At 46.0% G+C, this 20,859-nt stretch overlaps 1 protein-coding gene across 2 annotated transcripts in view; it reads right to left on the reverse strand.

Moving 5' to 3' along the window:
- LOC138754630 (nuclear receptor subfamily 4 group A member 1-like) overlaps positions 1-20,859 on the reverse strand; it is an 89,877-nt gene that overhangs the window by 45,923 nt on the left and 23,095 nt on the right. The window contains exons 2-3 of one of the 2 annotated variants that reach the window (XM_069919178.1): positions 19,689-19,795; positions 14,557-15,353 (exon numbers count right to left, since the gene is read on the reverse strand). In XM_069919178.1, the coding sequence (XP_069775279.1) occupies positions 14,557-15,353; positions 19,689-19,749 (858 nt within the window). In that variant the 5' untranslated portion in view covers positions 19,750-19,795. The remainder of the gene's footprint in view (positions 1-14,556; positions 15,354-19,688; positions 19,796-20,859) is intronic. The other variant, XM_069919179.1, reaches the window with a different exon arrangement.

Raw genomic sequence — 20,859 nt, forward strand, 5'->3', positions numbered from 1 at the left:
TCTATCTATATATCTATCTTTCTTTATTTTCATCACCGAATAAGCAGATTCCAACCATTGAAAGCCCTGCTCAAGTCAATTCACCTTTATTTGTTGTTCATTCTATAACTACTGATGTAATGCACAGTAAAGACAAAATGGCGTTTCTCCAGGACCATGGAGCCAATTTACATATTTAACTCTGCCCAATTAACCTACAAGCTTCTTAAATTTTGGAGAGTGGTGTAAACCAGAGCACCTGGAGGAAACCCAAGCAGACGTGGGGAGAAAGTGCAAACTCCTGACTGACAGTGGCTGTCGCCGGCACTGTAATGGAGTGGAGCTAACCGCTATACTAACCGAGCTGCCCCATATTCTATTTCCTTCTACACAAGTCAATCCCAGCTCCTCAAATCTGTCCCTTTCTGAAAGGCAGCACAAGCTTCACATCCATGGCGCAGCCTGGCAATGCATGGGTGCTGAGTCACGACCGAACGCACAGTCGAATGAGGAGCATTATGTAAAGGTATTTATCCATTTTGAACTTTGTGAATAATTCCCACACAAGCACCATACAGTTCTCTGACAAACTGCAGCAGTGATATTGTGTGAAGCAAGTGGCCCATTCATGGGACATCTGAATATTTGATAAAACAGCTGACTTGAATCCATCTGCCCACTCCCTCTTGCTCTCCCAAGACACAATGTCACAGCTGTGTGGAATATCTGTGTTGTCAACATTACATGATAAAAAACAGATTTGTTCTTGACAATATACCAGGAAAATTCAGCATTTAAAGGTCATAAAACTATTGAACATTGCAGCACAGAAAACAGGCCCTTCAGCCCTTCTATTATTCTGCCTAGTCCCACTGACCTGCTCCCAGACAATATCCCTCCAGATCCTTTCCTGTAACTGTCCAAATGTTTCTCAAATGTTAAAATTAAGTTTGCAGTCACCACTTCAGCTCATTCCACATCCCCACCATTCTCTGTGTGAAGATGTTCCCCTTAAATTTTTCTCACCATTAACCCATGTCCTCTGATTTGTATCTCACCTACCCTCAGTGGAAAAACTCTATTTGCATTTACTCTGTCGATACCCATCATAATTACTGGGTATAGTTAATTGGGGTTAATTGGTAAGGGCTAATAAAAGGAGTAGAAAGGGAGGGAGCGGCCAGCAAGGAGCGGCGCAGTGAGTGGGTGGCCCAGTGAAGGAGTGGGGTCTTAGGACTTTGGCTCGATGGACTTCGGCAAGAAGGAGCTACTTGTGTGGGAAGGGTATTTATATTAAGAAAGGAGGAAATGGAGTCAGTTGGGGTAGTTAAGTGCTCCAATTTTGGGATGTGGGAAATCAGAGACAGCACAGCTATTTCTGACGACAATACCCGCAAAAGGTGCATCCAATTGTATATAATGAGTGACCGTGTTAAGGAGCTTGAGCTGCAGTTGGATGAACTGAGGATCATAAGGGAAGCAGAGGCAGTGATAGAGAGGAGTTACAGGGAGACAGTCACCCCTAGAAGGCAGGAGTCAGGGAATTGGGTGACTGTGAGGAAAGGAGGGAGTGTGCCAGTGCAGAGTACCCCTGTGGAAGTGCCACTCAGCAACATGTATTCTGCATTGGATACTGCTGGGGGGCACAGCCTATCAGGGACGAGTTGTGGGGGGTCAGGTCTCTGGCACGGGGGCTGCCCCTGAGGTTCAGAAGGGAAGGAGGGATAAAAACAGGATATTTGTAGTTGGGGACTCATTAGTCAGAGGGACAGATAGGTTTGTGGGACGAGATTGGGGATCCAGGTTGGTATGTTGCCTCCCTGGTACCAGGGTCAGGGATATCTCTGATCGAGTACATAGCTTTCTGCAAGGGGAAGGAGAACAGCCGGAAGTCGTGGTCCATGTGGGGGCCAATGACTTAGCTAGAAGTGGGGATGAGGTCCTGAAACAGGATTATGTGGAATTAGGTAGGAAGTTAAAAAACAGGACCTCCAAGGTAGTAATCTCTGGATTGCTGCCGGTGCCACGCCCTAGTGAGGGTAGAAATAGGAGGATGTGGAGGATGAATGCGTGGCTAAAGAGATGGTGCAGGGGGCAAGGGATAAGATTTCTGGAACATTGGGATCTCTTCTGGGGAAGGTCGGACCTGTACAAAAGGGATGGACTCCACTTGAACTGGAGGGGGACCAATGTGCTGGCAAGCAGATTTGCTAGAGCTGTGGGGAAGGTTTAAACTAGTTTGGCAGGGGGGTGGGGAACAGAGTGTGAGAGCAGTGTCCAGGGAGTATGGCCACCTAGATAAGAATAAAAACGATAACAAAGGTAGGATGGAGATTAGGGTAGAAGGTAGAAAAGAGAATATATGTGAGGGTCATTCTCTGAAATGCATATATTTTAATGCAAGAAGCATAGTGAACAAGGTAGATGAGCTTAGAGCATGGACAAATACTTGGGGTCACGATATTGTGGCAATTAGTGAGACCTGGCTACAAGAGGGGCAGGACTGGCAACTTAACGTTCCAGGATACATTTATTTTAGATGTGATAGATCAGGGGGTAAAAAAGGGGGAGGAGTTGCTCTGCTTGTTAAGGAGGACATTACTGCCGTGAGGTGGCAAGATGGTCTGGAGGGATCGTCCAGTGAGGGTGTTTGGGTGGAATTGAGGGGTGAAGGAGACATGAGGGTGCTAATAGGGGTGTATTACAGATCACCAAATGGGTCAAGAAAACTAGAGGAACAAATGTGTAGAGAGATAACGTATATGTGTGAGAATCATAAGGTAGTGATCATGGGAGATTTTAACTTCCCTCACATTGATTGGGATACCCATACAGTTAGAGGGATGGATGGGCTAGAGTTCGTTAAATGTGTTCAAGATTGTTTTCTTAATCAATTAGTAGAAGAACCGACTCGGAACAGTGTAATACTAGATCTCCTGTTAGGGAACGAGCTAGGTCAGGTATCAGACATTAATGTTGGAGATCCACTTGGGTCTAATGATCATAATTCTGTTAGTTTTAAGGTAGTTTTAGGGAGGAGCAAGGAGGGGCCTAAAGTTGAGGTTCTGGATTGGAGAAGAGCAAATTTCGAAGGAATAAGAAGGGATTTGGGGAGTATTGAGTGGGACAGGATATTTTCAGGTGAGGGTGTAAATGAGAAATGGAGGATATTCAAAAAAGAAATTTTGAGGGTACAGAGTAGTTATGACCCAGTGAGGATCAAAGGAAAGGCTGGAAGTCATAGGGAGGATTGGTTTTTGAGGAATATTGGAAATTTGGTTAGGAGTAAAAGGAAGGTGTACAAGAGGTATAAAGAACAGAGAGCTGACAATTTGAAGGAGGACTACAAGGAGTGTAGAAGGAATCTTAAGAAAGAAATTAGAAAGGTCAAAAAAAGGCACAAAGAGGCTTTGGCAGACAGAGTAAAAATAAATCCAAAGGGTTTCTATAAGTATATTAAAAGTAAAAGATTAGTGAGGGATAGAATTGGACCCCTTGTAGATAGTGAGGGTAGACTGAGTGAGAAGTCAGAGGAAATGGGGGAAATTTTGAATGATTTCTTTGCCTCGGTATTCACTAGGGAAAAAAATATTGAACCAGTTGAGGTAAAGAAAAATAGTGGGGAGGTAATGAAGCATATAACGATAACTGAGGAGGTAGTGATGGCTGTGTTAAAAAAGATAAAGGTGGATAAATCTCCGGGACCGGACAAAATATTCCCAAGGACACTCAGGGAGGCTAGTGGACAGATAGTGGGGCCATTAACAGAGATATTTAGGATGTCACTGGCCACAAGGGTAGTGCCAAAGGATTGGAGGGTGGCCCATGTGGTTCTGCTGTTTAAGAAAGGGTCTAAATGTAAACCTGGGAATTATAGGCCCGTGAGTCTGACGTCTATGGTGGGCAAGTTGATGGAAAGTGTTCTGAGGGATGGTATTTACAAATATTTGGAGGTACAGGGATTGCTAGGGAGTAATCAGCATGGTTTTGTCAGGGGTAGATCATGCTTGACAAACCTGATCGAGTTTTTCGAGGGGGTTACAAAAAAGGTTGATGAAGGGAAAGCTGTGGATGTTGTCTATTTAGACTTTAGTAAAGCTTTTGACAAAGTTCCCCACAGGAGGTTAGGAAAAAAGGTGGAGGCATTAGGTATAAATGAGGAGGTAGTGAAATGGATTCAGCAATGGTTGGATGGGAGGTGTAAGAGAGTAGTGGTAGAAAATTGTTTGTCCAATTGGAGGCCGGAGACTAGTGGTCCTCGGTCCACTATTGTTTGTTATATACATTAACGATCTGGAAGTAGGGGTGGAGAATTGGATAAGCAAGTTTGCGGATGATACAAAGATTGATGGTGTTGTGGACAGTGAGGAAGATTACCGTAGATTAAAAGGTGATTTAGGAAGGCTAGAGGTGTGGGCTGAGAAATGGCTGATGGAATTTAATACAGATAAGTGTGAGGTGTTACATTTTGGAAAGGCAAATCTAAATAGGTCATATGCATTAAATGGTAGGCCATCGAGTTCTGCAGAGCAACAAAGGGATTTAGGAGTTGTGGTAAATAGTACCCTCAAGGCTGATACTCAGGTAGATGGTGTTGTGAAGAAGGGATTTGGAATGTTGGCCTTCATAAATCGGAGTATTGAATTCAAGAGTAGGGAGGTTATGATTAAATTGTACAAGGCATTGGTGAGGCCAAATTTGGAGTACTGTGTACAGTTTTGGTCACCAAATTATAGGAAAGATATAAACAAAATAGAGAGAGTTCAGAGAAGGTTCACGAGAATGTTGACAGGATTTCAAGGTTTGAGTTACAGGGAAAGGTTGTGCAGACTGGGTCTTTTTTCTCTGGAGCATAGAAGATTGAGAGGGACTTGATAAAGGTGTTTAAGATTTTAAAAGGGACAGACAGAGTAAATGTGGATAGGCTTTTTCAATTAAGAGTGGGGAAGATTCAAACTAGAGGGCATGGTTTAAGATTGAAGGGGGAAAATTATAAGGGGAACATGAGGGGAAATTTCTTTACGCAAAGGGTGGTGGGGATGTGGAATGAGCTTCCGACAGACGTGGTCAAGGCGGGATCATTGGTTACATTTAAGGAAAGACTGGATAGTTACATGGATAGGAGAGGACTGGAGGGGTATGGACCGGGTGCTGGTCAGTGGGACTAGGTGGGTGGGGATTTGTTACGGCGTGGACTAGTAGGGCCGAACTGGCCTGTTCTGTGCTGTAAGTAGTTATATGGTATACCTCTATATGGTATATCTCCATTAACAATGGCGTGAAGTAAGGCAGTGTTCTCGCACCAACCCTCTTTTCAATCTTCTTCAGCATGATGCTGAACCAAGCCATGAAAGACCTAAACAATGAAGACGCTGTTTACATCCGGTACCGCATGGATGGCAGTCTCTTCAATCTGAGGCGCCTGCAAGCTCACACCAAGACACAAGAGAAACTTGTCCGTGAACTACTCTTTGCAGACAATGCCGCTTTAGTTGCCCATTCAGAGCCAGCTCTTCAGCGCTTGACATCCTGTTTTGCGGAAACTGCCAAAATGTTTGGCCTGGAAGTCAGCCTGAAGAAAACTGAGGTCCTCCATCAGCCAGCTCCCCACCATGACTACCATGCCCCCCACATCTCCATCGGGCACACAACACTCAAAACGGTCAACCAGTTTACCTATCTCAGCTGCACCATTTCATCAGATGCAAGGATCGACAACGAGATAGACAACAGACTCGCCAAGGCAAATAGCGCCTTTGGAAGACAACACAAAAGAGTCTGGAAAAACAACCAACTGAAAAACCTCACAAAGATAAGCGTATACAGAGCCGTTGTCATACCCACACTCCTGTTCGGCTCCGAATCATGGGTCCTCACCCGGCATCACCTACGGCTCCTAGAACGCTTCCACCAGCGTTGTCTCCGCTCCATCCTGTTAGGTAAAAACATCATGAGCTGGGAATGAAGAAGGAGTCACCCAGTGCTGGGCCGTAACAAGATGCAGTTGTGACCTTGTACTCTCAAGATAAGAGTGGTAATGACAAATTGATGTGCAGCAAGCTAGCAGAGAAGGATAGCAATAGTTTATTCATTGGACAATGTAATGGTATGATAATTTACTAAGTACGTATCCTGAGGTATTAAAAAAAACACCACTTGCTGATAACGGCAGAATGCGCCTTCTCCAACTAACACTGTTAGTTGCAAGTGTTACAATCCGGTAATAAAGAACAAAGAACCTTGATTTCGACTCAGTCTGGTGTCTGACTCACTCATTCATGAACAAAGCAGACCTAACAATCCTCAACATTCATTGGAGCGACTTCATCTCTAACATTGAAGTACTCGAGATGGCAGAGGCCGACAGCATCGAATCCACGCTGCTGAAGATCCAACTGCGCTGGGTAGGTCACGTCTCCAGAATGGAGGACCATCGCCTTCCCAAGATCGTGTTATATGGCGAGCTCTCCACTGGCCACCGTGACAGAGGTGCACCAAAGAAGAGGTACAAGGACTGCCTAAAGAAATCTCTTGGTGCCTGCCACATTGACCACCGCCAGTGGGCTGATATCGCCTCAAACCGTGCATCTTGGCGCCTCAAAGTTCGCCGGGCAGCAACCTCCTTTGAAGAAGACCGCAGAGCCCACCTCACTGACAAAAGACAAAGGAGGAAAAACCCAACACCCAACCCCAACCAACCAATTTTCCCCTGCAACCGCTACAACCGTGTCTGCCTGTCCCACATCGGACTTGTCAGCCACAAACGAGCCTGCAGCTGACGTGGACATTTACCCCCTCCATAAATCTTCATCCGCGAAGCCAAGCCAAAGATATCTCTATCAAATCTCTCCTCATTCTACTATGTTTCTAAGTCTTAATTTGTTAACTTTTCCCTGTAACTCAGTTCCTGGTCTTCATAAATCTTCTCTGCACTCTTTCAATATTATTGATATCTTTCCTATAGTTAGGTGACCAAAACTGCACACAATATTCCAAATTTGGCCTCACCAATGTCCTAGACAATTTTACCATCAACTCTTATACTCTATACTTTTCTTTATGAAGGTTCATATGTAAAAGTTCTCTTTACAACTCTGTCCTCCTTTCAGGGAATTATGCATCTGTATTCTCCAATCCCTCTGTTCTACTGCACTCCTCAGTGCCCGACCATTTACTACGCATGTCCTACCTTGGTGTGTCTTTCAAAAATTCAACACCTCACACTTGTCTGCATTAAATTCCATTTGCCATTGTGCAACCCTTTTTTCCAGGTGGTCCAGATCCCTCTGCAAGCTTTGAAAACCTTCCTCGCTGTCTACAACACCTCCAATTTTTGTGCCACCTGAAAACGTGAACTGTGCAAACATTATCTGGCCCATTGGTCACACTCACGCTTGGCGCTTCAGTTTGCTTTGAGACATGGCACAGTAACAGGCCCTTCCGGCCCATGAGCCTGAGCAGCCCAAATACACCAAATGTCTAACTAACCCTGCTCGTCTTTGGTTCTGGAAGAGCTGCTTCAATACCCTGACTGAACAGAGCGGCACATCAATTCAATACACCAAATAAACAAGACAATTGTAGTGCGAGACATGAATGTGCTGAAGAAACTCGGCAGGTCACTCAGCGGCCACAGGAAGGAAACACTTTGGGCCTGAGTGTTTCATCAAGGTGTGAGCAAAACACAGGCAGGTGCCTAAATAAAAAGTTGGGGGGAAGAGACGTGGAAAAAGGAACAGGAGAATGAGAGGATAGGGTAAGGGGTAGTGGGAGGAGAGGAAGAAGGAAGGGGAAGGGAGAGGAGGGCCGGACAGTGGATGGAACAGCGGGGAAGGGAGGAGGAAGGAAGGGGCAGGGCAAGCAACAGCTAAGAGGTCATATGTGGAAACAGGTAGGAGGATAGACAAGAAGGAATCAGAGAAGAGATGGGGAGGGATCGCACTCTGAATGAAATGGAAGGGGGTGGGGTGCTGGAGGAATGGAGGCAGAGGGATAGGGAAAGAGAGAGACTTGGGGTGAGGGTTTAACAGAACCTGGAGAAGTCGATGTTAATATCATCTTGAGGGAGAGTTCTTGGGTGTTGTCTCTCCAATTTGCCAGTGTCCTCAGTTTGGAAATGCATGAGGCCCTGAACAAAGATCTTGGAGTGGGAATGTGTGATTAAAATGGTTGACCACTGGGAGGTCACTGTTATTGCAGTGGACAGAATGAAGTTATTCAATGAGATGATCTCCCAGGCTGCATCAGGCTTGAGTGAGGCATCAGAAAGGAAATTATAGAAATTGTAGACACCGGTGGTTGGGAAACTGAGTTTTTAATGGATGTCATCCATGACAAACTCACTTTCTCAACCACCGATGTCAGGCTAATAGGGCTATAACTTCCTTTTTGATGCCCCGCTTGCTTCTTAAACCATGGAATGACATTCGCGATCCTCCAGTCCACCAGAACCATACCAGACGACATTCATTCCTGCAAGATAATTACCAATGCCTCCACAATCTCTGCAGCTACCTCATTCCATCCTGTCCGGGAGACTCATCTATCCTAAGACCATTTAGCTTTTCAAGTAGCTTCTCTCTTGTTGGATTTAGAAGGAGAACATTTCAGATGTTCCAAAATGTAAGACCACATCCAAGGAAGTGGATGTGATAGAGGTGGAGGAATTGAGAGAAAGGAATAGGATCTGTGCAGGAGAAATTCAGATATTGTATCTGATATTCCATCTGTCAACCATGCAAATCTACACCAGAGAGGGGTATGGCCTATCATTTCCCAGCCAGATCTCTGCAAGAGCTATCCAATTAATTCCAGTGTCCTGTTTCTTCCCCATGGTTCCATTCAAGTGGATATCCAATTCTGTTTTAAAAGTTCAATGTCACCAATTATCTTTGCAAGCCACATGCCACAAATTTGAGTGGTGTTTTAAGTAGAGTCTGTTCTGAGTCCTATAAAAGTTGTCTCCCTTACCACTAACTTCCCACTCAGTACCTAACCCTGTGACCTCAGGGAATGCTATACTCATACATCCTCCTTCATCACCATTAGGGCCCCAAACAGACCTTCCAAGTGAAGCACTTGTGAACCTGCAGGAGTCATCGACTGCATCTGAAGCTCCCTTTATGGTCTCCTCTAGGTCGGAGAGACTGAACGCAGACTGGTAGATCACTCTGTCGAGCAGCTTTGCTCTGTCCGCTGCTGAAACAGGGACCTCCCAGTGGCCACCCATTTCAATCCCTTGCACGATTCCCACACTGACTTGTCTATCCATGGCCTCATGCTCTGCTAAACCAAGGCCATTCACAAATTGGAAGAACATAACCTCATGTTGCACTTAGGCACTCTCTAACCAGACAGCAATAACACCAAATTCTGCCAAACCTCTCCCCTGAGCCTCACTCTTTCCCTATCCCTCCAACTCCTCACCTGCTCCCTCTCCATTGAGGGATCTGCCCCCTAACATCATAACTTCTCAGAAGTTCTCACATCTGTATCCACATATGACCTCTTTCCTGTTGGTCTCTGATCCTCCCCTGCCCCTCCCTCTCTCCTCTCCTCCCTCTGCCCTTCCCTCCACTTCTTCCCCTCCTTTTTGTTCTGGCACCACGCTGCATTTTTCTTGTCCCTTGACGAAGGCCTGAAACGTTGGTGACTTTTACTTCCTGGAGATGCTGCATGACCTGCTGAGTTTCTCCAGAATGTTTGGTTGTGGTGTGGTCAACCACTATATGTATAGGTTTGTCTCTTTGGGCACACCCATTGGCTGACCGTCCCTGCGGCTCCAGAACATTCCACAGCTCCCTGCCTAGTGCAGAAAAGTCGAGCAACATGGATGTGCTTTTGTTCTAAAACTAATAGTAGCCGATTATTTCACTCAACTTCAGTCTTTTGGAGTTATTGATGGGGCATCAATTTTATTAGGTGTCAGTTTCATAACAGAGCAGATCGTGAAGCCTGAGAAGCTGGAAATCGACCAGAGGCATCCAGAAACTTCAAACTCTGGCTATGCTGCTTCGAGGCATTCCTGCGGGTATCTTCAGCCACTGTTTGGCCAGAGATGGACAAATCACAGCTACTGCTCTCCTGAGTTGGCACCCACGTTGTATCAGGAGGCCATGGAGATTCTAATGTTTCAGTATCTATGGAAGATTAACAAAGTCAAAAGCATCACCCCGGGGAGTCAAATGTTGAGTTCTTCTGGGGTCTGCAAACCCTTGGAGGGCCTGTGAATGCAAGGCTGTAATGGCCACGGAATACACAAATGCCTATGTTGTAGGGATGAGGTCGAACTACATCCACCATAGATTATTGGAGCAAGAAGATCTGTCTGCGGAAAGTAGTTGAGCTGGTAGGTACACTGGAAATGGCTCTCCAGAATGGAGGCCTACTCAACTGACAATGCGACCGCCTCATGGTTTCCCCGCGTGCCACCATCTTGGGATGTGCCACCACCCCCTGACCCCAACCAGGGCAACAGTACCTAACAAGCGCCTTCAATCAGCACCGCCAGGTGCAGTCAGCGACCCAACCACGGCCACTGTACTCCAGGTGCACTGAAGTGTTACTTCTGCGGGCTTGGCAAGTACCAGAGGAAACGCTGCCCAGCAAAAGGCTCTGTCTGCTCCAGCTGCGGGAAGAAGGGACACTATGCTAAGGTGTGTCGATCTAAAACCCTTCTCAGCAGTGCCACACACAGATCATGGAGGCCGCCATCTTGGATGCCGCCATCGCCGGGAACTAGCAGCACCACGTGCGAGTCGCCGGGACCGATATCTTGGGTGCCACCTTCAGGAATCAGCAGCGCTGAGTGGAGGCTGCCATCTTGGACTGCCATCTTCCAAATCACCACAACTCACATTCAGGTAAATGGCCACGTGACGAGTTTCCTGTTCAATAGTGGGAGCATGGACAGCTTCATTCATCCCAACACAGTGCAGCGCTACTCCCTCGTGATATGGCCAGTAAACCAATAGATCTCCTTGTCCGCAAAGTCACATATGGCAGATGTCCAGGGCTAGTGTAGTGAGTCTGACCGTGTGGGGTAGAAACTTTAAACTTTTGGTTATGTTGCAGCTCTGTGCTGTCGTACTACTGGACCTTGATTTTCAATGTTAGCTTAAAAGCGTGATGATGGACCTCAATGGACCCCATCCACCCCTCACCATCTCTAACTGGCAGTTCTTGAATCAGCCTCCGCGTTCCACTCACCCTTCAGCTCCCCTCCCCCCCAAACATTGCACACAGCCAGCAACCCAGTCACTCATCGCGCACGATCTGCGAACTCTCCAGGATCAAAATCTCCCCTCCACCGTTCTTCCCCAATCTCACCCCCGACTATACACCCATCTCTACCAAAAGTAGACAGTACACTACTGGAGACAGGGCCTTTATTCGGGCAGAGGTACAGTGGCTACTTAATGAGGGGATCATTGACCCCAGCACCAGTCCTTGGAGTGCACAAGTAACTGTAGTGAGAATAGGATGGTCATCGACTACAGTCGGACCATTAATAGGTACACACAACCTCCCCCATATATCCAATATGGTGAATCAGATCGCACAGCATTGGGACTTTTCTACTATTGGCCTGAAATCCACATATCATCAGTTTCCTAATCGTCCAGAGGACCACCAATACACTGGGTTCGAGGCGGATGGCTGGCTCTACCACTTCTTGCAGGTCCCCTTTGGCGTCACCAGTGGAGTCTCAGTCTTTCAGAGGGAGATGGACCACAAGGTAGATCAGTACAAGCTGCAGGCCGCATTCCCATATCTCGACAACGTTACCATCTGCGGCCACGACCTACTAGGACCATGACGCCAACCTTCAAAAATTCCTCCAAACTGTCAAGCTCCCCAATTTCAATAAGGCCAAGTGCATATTTTGCACAACCCATCTGGCCATCCTTGGCTGTGTCGTTAAGAATGGAGTTATCGGCCCGGACCCTAACCTCAATAGCCCACTCCTAGAACTTCCCCACAGCCTTAAGGCCCAGGTGACCTGGGCTTTTTCTCTTACTATGCCCAATGCAGACAAGACCACCCCCTTGTCAAATCCACCTCTTTCCCTCTGATGCCAGAGGCCCGTGCAGCCTTCAGCCCCATCAAGGCTGATATTGTGAACGCCACAATCCATCCCATTCCAGGTCGAAAGTTATGCGCCAGACTTTGCTCTGGCTGCTACCATTAACCAGGTGGGTGGATTCATTTCTTTCCTTTCCTGTACCCTCCATGGCCCCGGAATTCAACACTCCACTGTCAAAAATGAGTCCCAAGCTGTTGTCGAGGCAGTACAGCACTGGAGACACTACCGTACTGACCGGTAAAGATTCACCCTGCTAACTGACCAACGAGCAGTTGCTTTCAGGTTCAATAATCAACAGTGAGGTAAAATCAAGAATGACAAGATATTGAGGTGGGGAATCAAACTGTCCACCTACAATTATTATATCCTGTACCAGCCCAGGACACTTAATGAGCCTTCTGATGCCCTATCTCGCGAAACCTGTGCCAGTGCACAGCTCAATCACTTACAAGCCCTTCACAATGATCTCTGCCACCCCAGAATTACCAGTTTCTTCCACTTCGTCAAAGCCGCAACCTGCTGTATTCCACTGAAGAGATCAGGCCAGTGACCAAAAGGTGCCAGATCTGCATGGAGTGCAAACCACACTTCTACTGGCCAGACAGAGCGCAGTTGAAAAAAGGCCACCCTGCCCTCCACAGACTACAATGTCAACTTGCTCAATGTCATTGATGAATACTCCCATTTGCCACCCCCTGTTTTGACATGATAGCTGCCACAGTCACCAAGGCCCTGCTGTTTCTTCACTCTATTTGGCTTCCCCAGCTATATTCATAGAAACTGGTGGTCCTCTTTCATGAGCAACGAGATGCACCAGTGCCTGCTGGCCAAAGGTATTGCCACAAGCAGGACCACCAGCTACAAACCCCAGGTGAATGGAGTTCATAGTATGGAAGGCCATCCTCCAGGCCCTGCAGTCTAGGGGCCTTCCAGTCTCCCGCTGGTGAGAGGTCCTCCTGGAGGTGCTCCACTCCATCAGGTCTCTCCTATGTACTGCCACGAATGCCACACCGTATGAATGTATGGTTTCCTTTCCCAGGAAATCTGAGACAGGGACCACGCTGCTGGCATGGCTGCCAATCCCAGGGCCAGTGCTATTCTGGGAATGTGAGGAGCCACAAGTCTGACCCTCTGGTTAAAAAGGTCCTCCTCCTCCACACCAACTCCCAATACACCTACACTGATGGGCATGAGGATTGTCTCCGTTAGAGATTTTGCACCCTCAGGGGCTCTGGAGACCTTCACTGATCACTGAAACCCCCTTACCTCACCCCTAGCCACCCACAATGCACCAGGGCCATGCCACACGACCTCACCCCCAACAGAGGACACGCCAGACTCGTCACTGCGTACCCATCAGCCCAACTCTGATGACTGTACATAGGCGCCAAAGACTGTCCAGGACCCCGCCACTGCACAGCAACTCGAATTATGACGGTCACAGCAAAGAATTCAACCAGCCGATAGACTGAATTTGTAACTGTATCATCACCACTTCACCCTGTCGGACTCTTAAAACAAGGGGTGAATATGGTAAACCACTGGATGTATATGTTTGTCTCTCTGGGCACACCCATTGGCTGACTGTGCCTGTGACTCCTCCCACAGGCCCTAGAATGTTCCACAGACAGAGCAGAACTGTCGAGTAGCTAATAAAAGTCTATCATTTTGTTGAACTTCAGTCTTTTGGAGTTATTAATGATGTATTGTGATGGCCAGCCTCCTTCCACTGATATGGGTCTGGTTTGTAGATTGCTTCAAGGAGCTTTTCAGCAACTCTGGAACACTTACATCTCTGCCCCAAAATTGTCAGTTAAACTGTGCTTTCAAAACTGATCCAAGACTTCATTTTAATCTTGAGGCAAAATTCACATCTTGCAAAGTCATATCATGGAATAGAACATTCTAGTACAGTACATGCCCTTCAGCTCACAAGGTTGTAGTGATCTATATAATCCTACTCACAGACTAAATCTTCCCTACCTCACATCCATAACTAGTTTTCCATGAGCCTGTAAAAGAGGTTTTAAATGTCCCTATTGTACCAACCTCCACCACCGCCCCGAGCAAGGCCTTCCAGGCACCCATTACCCTTTGAGGGGAAAACTTACCCCTGAAGGCTCCCCTAAACTTTCCTCCCCTCATGCTGCACAGAGGTCCTCTAGTATTTGCTAATCTTGTCCATGGGAAAAAGAGATGGTGTCCACCTTGTAGACTTCTAGTAAGTCAACTTTCATCCTTGTTGCTCCATAGAGAAAACCCCGAGCTCTGCAAACCTAACCTCGTACGAATGTTCTCCAATCCAAGCAATATCCTGGCGGAGAGGGTCCTCTGCACCCTCTCCACAGCTTCCACATCCTTTCTATCATGAGGCAATCAATACTGAAGATAATATTCCACGCGTGTTCTAACCAGATTTTTAAAAGTTGGAATATTTCCATATTAAAATCAACCCCAGTCATTGCTTCGCTTTTGTACTCGTGATGAAATACCTTGAAGAAACCTTTACATCCCTCGCAGGTCCGAACACCATAATGTTGGCACGAAGCATTATCTCCACACACAGCGCACTGACCTTCACTGGGAGGAGAGTTCTGAGTTGGTGGAGAGGGGTTGTCCATGACAATTGGACTGTCCAAGATGCCCGCCCCCTGGTCCGTGGGGAAAGGAGCAAATGTCATTGGGCCGTGGCCAGTGAGATCATAGGATGTGGAGTCGACCAACTGGTGCACCGTACTCGGCCCGTGGCAACTTGCCTCAATCCTCATTTGGCAACGTGGCCCCGGGAACTCGGGCGGCAACTGCTTGAAGGAAAAGAACGAAAGCTGGGGAACATTTTTTTGTTGATGTGACAAATGATCCATTTGGCTGCATTGGAACGAGTGATGAGGGAAGGATTCATCCCAAATGGACCCTTGCTGCATCGGGAAAGCAGGGGCTGAAGTGGACGGAACCGAGCACGAGGCACTGTAGTAGTGAGGAGATCCACACGGAAGTGCCACCTCGTCCCAATGCATGTTGATGGTGCCCACCATCTGCCCATCCTCCACTTTAAATGGAGGCTGCTGGTTGGTGACCATCAGCTGGCACAAGCAGTTATCAAAGTCCCCACTGTTACTGTCAATGAAAGAGTTGAAACTGGGGAGGGAGGTGGTGGCGGTAATCTCCGTGGCGTTGAGGTCCATTCCAAACTTGACAAATTCTGAATTCAGCAGGTCAGAGCTGTGATCCCCGTGCGGTCCTCCACACTGTGGCAACATCCCGCACTGAGCTTCAAGGCAAGGCATCTCTGAAAACAAAACATAGCAAACCCTCGTCATCCCGCCACTTCAGATTGCCTTTCTACATGAACGTGACTCCCGAAGTAAAGTCGCATGGCTGTCAGAATCTCTCTGAAAATTGGGGCGGCACGATTAGTGTAACGGTTTGTGTGACGCTATTTCAGAACCAGCGAGTCGGGTTCGAATCCACCACTGTCTGGAAGGAACCATTGAATACTACAGCACAGATATAGGCCCTTTGACCCTTCTAGTCTGTGCCAAACTATTCTGCTTTGCCCCACTGACCAGATCCCTCTATCTATGTACCAGTCCAATTTTTTTTTTAATGTTTAAATGGAGCCGAAATTCACCACTGCAGCTGGCAGCTCGTTCCACAGTCCCACCACTCTGTGTGACGAAGTTTCCCCTCATATTCCCTGTAAACTTTTCCCCTTTCACTCTTAACCCATGTCCTCTAGTTTGTATTTCGCCTACTCAGTGGGAAAATCCCATAAATACTTACTCTGTCTATCTGCCAAATAATTTTAAATACTTCTATCAAATCTCCCCTCATTCTTCTATGCTTGAAGGAATAAACTCCTAACCTGTATGACCTTTCCCAGTAACTCAGTTCCTGAAGTCCTCAAAAATATTCTCCACATTCTTTCTATCTTATTGATATTTTTCCTGTAGTTAGGTGACAAAAACTGCACATAATATTCCAAATTTGGCCTCAATGTCATAACTTTACAACATCCCAACTCCTGTACTCAATACTTTAAGGCCAATATGCCAAAAGCTCTTGTTACAACCCTATCCACCTGTGACACCAGTTTCAGGGAATTATATATCTGTATTCCCAGCTCCCTCAGTTCTACTACACTTCTCAGTGCCTGACCATTTACCTTTCTTGGTTTGTCCTGCTCACACTCATTTGCATTGAAGTTCATCTGCCAATTTTCACCCATTTTTGCAGTTAGTCCAGATCCCTCTGTAAACTTTTAAAACTTTCTTCGCTGTCCACTACGCCTCCAATCTTGCTGTTCCAATGTACCACATTATCATCTAGATAATTGATATAGATGACAAACAACAATGGTCCCAGCACCGATCCTTGAGACACTTCACAAGTCATAGACTTGCCATAGCAACACTACCTTCTGGTTTCTCCCGTCCAGCCATTGACGAATCCAGTTCACTAGTTCACCATGAATACCTAGTATTACGAGCTCCTGCTTTAATAAAATGGGATTATCAATGTAAGGGATAGTGTAGATAAGAGGGACTGAATGGCTACAGTTAGCATTTCACACAAGCACAATACATTGGAAGAATTGAGGGAAAGTTTGTCACAATCTGTTCCAGATTTGATATATTTGCAAAGACATTGTGATTCTGACTGCTGGAGAGAAAGAGTTTTTTGAAGTAGTTCTTGTGGCCAGCCATTTCTGTGGAATTCAGAACAAAGCCTGCTCTGTGAATGACTGGGCCTTTACAGTGGATTGACCTGTGCCAGGAGGGAGCAAAGTGCTTAATTTTGATTATGACTAACAGTGGAGGTCACTTGGAAAGACTGGTGCCAAGGTCTTGGAAGCTTCGTGGAAGCCACTCAGTTTGAGTCTTGCCTACAAAACGACCAGGAGTGTTATGATTGCAGCTCATGTGGATGGAGATTTCTTCAAAGGCAACACAAGAAGAATCCATTAGTCTGTAGCAGCCACAACTCCACTCTTCCCATCAGTTCTGGGTATCAAATGTAAAAGGCTTACACTTCAAACACTGAATTTGAAAGACTGAATTTTGAAGCAAGTTTCTATATTTTGGCCTGGACTGTATTGGTTTGGGTACAACGCACACACATGCACATTTGCATAGCTGGAGATAGATTTAATGTTAAGTAATGTTAAGGATAGTTTAAAAGTTAAGATTATAGTTTAAAAGATAGAAATAAAATTAGTGTTTTAAAATTAAACACTGTCTGGTTCATTGTCTATTGCTGCTCGTTACGTGCGGTTTGTAATACTAGCGTGTGAATTTTCCTGACTAACTTCTCATGTGGGACCTTGTCAAAGCCTTACTAAATCCATTAAGACAACATCCACAGCCTTTCCTTCGTCAACGTTCACGGTAACCAACTCTATAAGATTGGTTAAACACAACCTACATGTTTACTATCCCTATCAGGTTCTGCCTATCCAAATAATTTTCTATCGGCTCTCTTAGAATGCCTTCCGATAATTTACCTACTACCGATGTCAGGGTCACCGGCCTATAATTTCCAGGGTTACTTTTGAAGCCTTTTTTAAACAACGGAACAATGCGAGCTACCCTCCAATCCTCTGGCACCGCACATGTGGCTAAGGACATATTAAATATTTCTGCAAGAGCTCCTGTAATTTCTATACTAGCCTCCCTCAAGGTCCGAGGGAATATCTTGTCAGGCCCTGGAGATTTATCCACCCTTATTTGCTTTAAGACAGCAAGCACTTCCTCCTCTTTAATCTGTATAGGGTCCATGACCTCACTGGTTGTTTAATTTAGTTCCCACAACTCTGTACGTTTCCTGAGTGAACACTGATGGAAAAAGACATTTAAGATCTTCCCCATCTCTCTTAGCTCCATACAAAGCCAACCACTCTAATTTTCAAGGGGACCAATTCTGCACTTACTATCCTTTTGCTCTTCACATTGTTTGCCAAAGCAACCTCGTGTCTTCTTTTTCCCTTCCCAATTTCTTTCTTTTACTTGCATTTTTTATACTCCTCAAGTAGTTCATTTGCTCCATGTTGCCTCTACCTGTTCTACACCTCTTCTTCCGAACCAGATCCCCAATATCCCTCAAACACCAAGATTCTCTCTGCCTGCTAACCTTGCCTTTAATCCTGACAGGAACATACAAACTCTGTGCTCTCAACATTTCATCTTTGAAGGTCCTCTGCTTACTTCATACATCCTTGCCAGAAAACAACTCATCCCAATCCAAGCATTCTAGATCCTTTCTCAGTTCCACAAAATTGGCCCCTCTCCAATATAGAATCTCAACGCAAGGCACAGACCGATCCTTCTCCATAATTAACTTGAAACTAATACCACTATGATCACTGGACCCAAAATATTCACCTACACATACGCCTGTCACCTGTCCTGTCTCGTTTCATAATAGGAGATCCACTATTGCCCTCTCTCTCGTTGGTACCTCTATATATTGATTTAAAAACTTTCCTGAACACATTTGACAAACTCCAAGCCATCCAGCCCTTTTATAGTATGGGAGTCCCAGTCAATATGTGGAAAATTAAAATCCCCTACTATCACAACCTCTGTTTCCTGCTGCCGTCCCCCATCTCTCCACAGATTTGCTCCTCCAATTCTCGTTGACTATTGGGTGATCTATAAATCAACTCCTTTAGTGTGTCATACCTTTCCTGTTCCTCAGCTCAGCCCATGTAGCCTCAGGAGTCGAACTCTCTGGCCAGTCCTGCCTGAGCACAGCTCTGATGTTTTTTTCTGACAGCAATGCCACTCCTCCACCTTTCATCTCCCCCTGTTCTATTGTGTCTGAAACAAAGGAAGCCAGTCCTGTCCCTCCTGCAACCAAGTTTCCCTAATGGCCACAATGTCATAATTCCACGTGCCAATCCATGCTCTAAGCTCATCTGCCTTTCCTACAATATGCCTTGCATTGAAATAGATGCTCCTGAGAGCATTTCTACCTCATAAAATTTTGTGACTTCTAACAGTGCATGCAATCTTCACATCATCTTTTCCCTCCTCCACTCCTCTATCAGGTCTGACACTCTGGTTCCCATCTCTCTGCAAATCTAGTTTCTATACTTCCACACTTTCTGTGAAAAAGTTCTCCCTCATGTGGTCCCTAAACTTCCCCAATCACCCTTAACCCTTAGGTTTGTGTCTCACATACCCTCAATCTGTACCCACGTACTCTATCTGTACCCTTCATAATTGTGTAAACCTCTATAAAATCTCCATTCTTCTGCAGTCCAGTGAATAAACTTCTATTCTCTTTCACCTTTCCTTGCAATTCAGCTCTTCAATTCCTGTCATCATTCTAGTAAATCTTCTCAGCAACTTTTCAATTTTATAGATATCCTTCCTGTAGTTTGGCGACCAAAATTGCACACAATACTTTAAATTTGGCCTCACCAATGTCATATTCAACTTCACCATAACATCCCAACTCCTAGACTCAGTATTTTGATTTATGAAGGCCAATGTGCCAAAAGCTCTCTTTACCACCTTATCCACCTGTGACACCAGATTCAGGGAATTATGTATCTGTATTCCCAGAATCCTCTGTTCTACCACACTCCTTGGATCCCAACCATTTACCGTGCATGTCCTACCTTGGTTTGTCCTTCCAAAGTTCAACACCTCATATTTGTCTGCATTAAATTCATCTGCCATTCTCCCTGTGTTCGCCTTGGCTTCCTCCGGGTGTTCTGCTTTCTTCCTACATTTCAAAGATGCATGGGGTTTAGTGGATTAATTGGTCACATGGGTGCATTTGGGAGGTGTGGGCTGGACTTGGCCTGTAATAGTGCCCTAAAATTAAATTTAAATTAAAGCTTTAATTTTACAACAAATATTTGAGTGTTACATTTTTGAGATGACACATTATGTATGCTCCTGATTTGATAGGTATGTTGGTCTGACTGTCAATAACACTGGGTGATGAACCTGTTGCCCTATGAACCAATACCCGTTTAGGCTTGTTCTTGCCCTCAAGAGTTTTTTCCACCGACTATTCCCTCCAACTACCATACTTTTGGTTCTGCATTCCAAAGATCTGTGCCAAGTCTGGTAGCCATATTCTAAATGTTTGCCTCCCCGAATGGTGGTGAGGGAGAAGGTGTGGGTGCAAGTGTAGTATTTGTTGCAATCACCACCAATTGGTGGTGTTGTGTGGGGGGGGGGGGGGGGGGTGGAAGAAATTCATTCAAAGGGACTGTCCTCGTAAGGGAAGCAACACTTCACCTGTGAATCTGCAGGGGTCATCTACTGCATCAGGTGGTCCCAATGTGATCTCTACACTGGGGATACTGGACACAGACTGGGAGATCATTCCATCGAGCACCTTCACTTTCCACTCCAGTAACAGGATCCTCCCATTTTCATTCCTCAGACCATTTCTGCACCAACACGTCTGTCCACGACCTCAAAGCACTGCCAAACCAAGGCTACCCGCAAATCAGAAAATGATACCTAATATTCCATCTGGGCACTCTCCAACCAGATTGTGTTAGCATCGACATCTCCAGTTTTCGTTAAACCCCTCCCCCGAGTCTCTCTCTTTCCCTCTGTCTCCTGTCCTCCAGCTCTCCTCCCCATTCCCTTTCCATTCAGAGAGCTGCCCCCATAACCTCAACTTTTCCTCATTACCTTCCCACCTGTATCCATCTCTGACCTCTTACCTGTTGACCTGTCTTGCCCCTTCCTCCATCCTCTCCCCCTCCTCCTCTTCCTCCTTCCCCCATAATACAAAGGGCTCAGGCCTGAAGCATTGGTGACTCCTCG

Source organism: Narcine bancroftii, chromosome 2, assembly GCF_036971445.1.
Source record: "Narcine bancroftii isolate sNarBan1 chromosome 2, sNarBan1.hap1, whole genome shotgun sequence".
Taxonomy (NCBI): Eukaryota; Metazoa; Chordata; class Chondrichthyes; order Torpediniformes; family Narcinidae; genus Narcine; species Narcine bancroftii.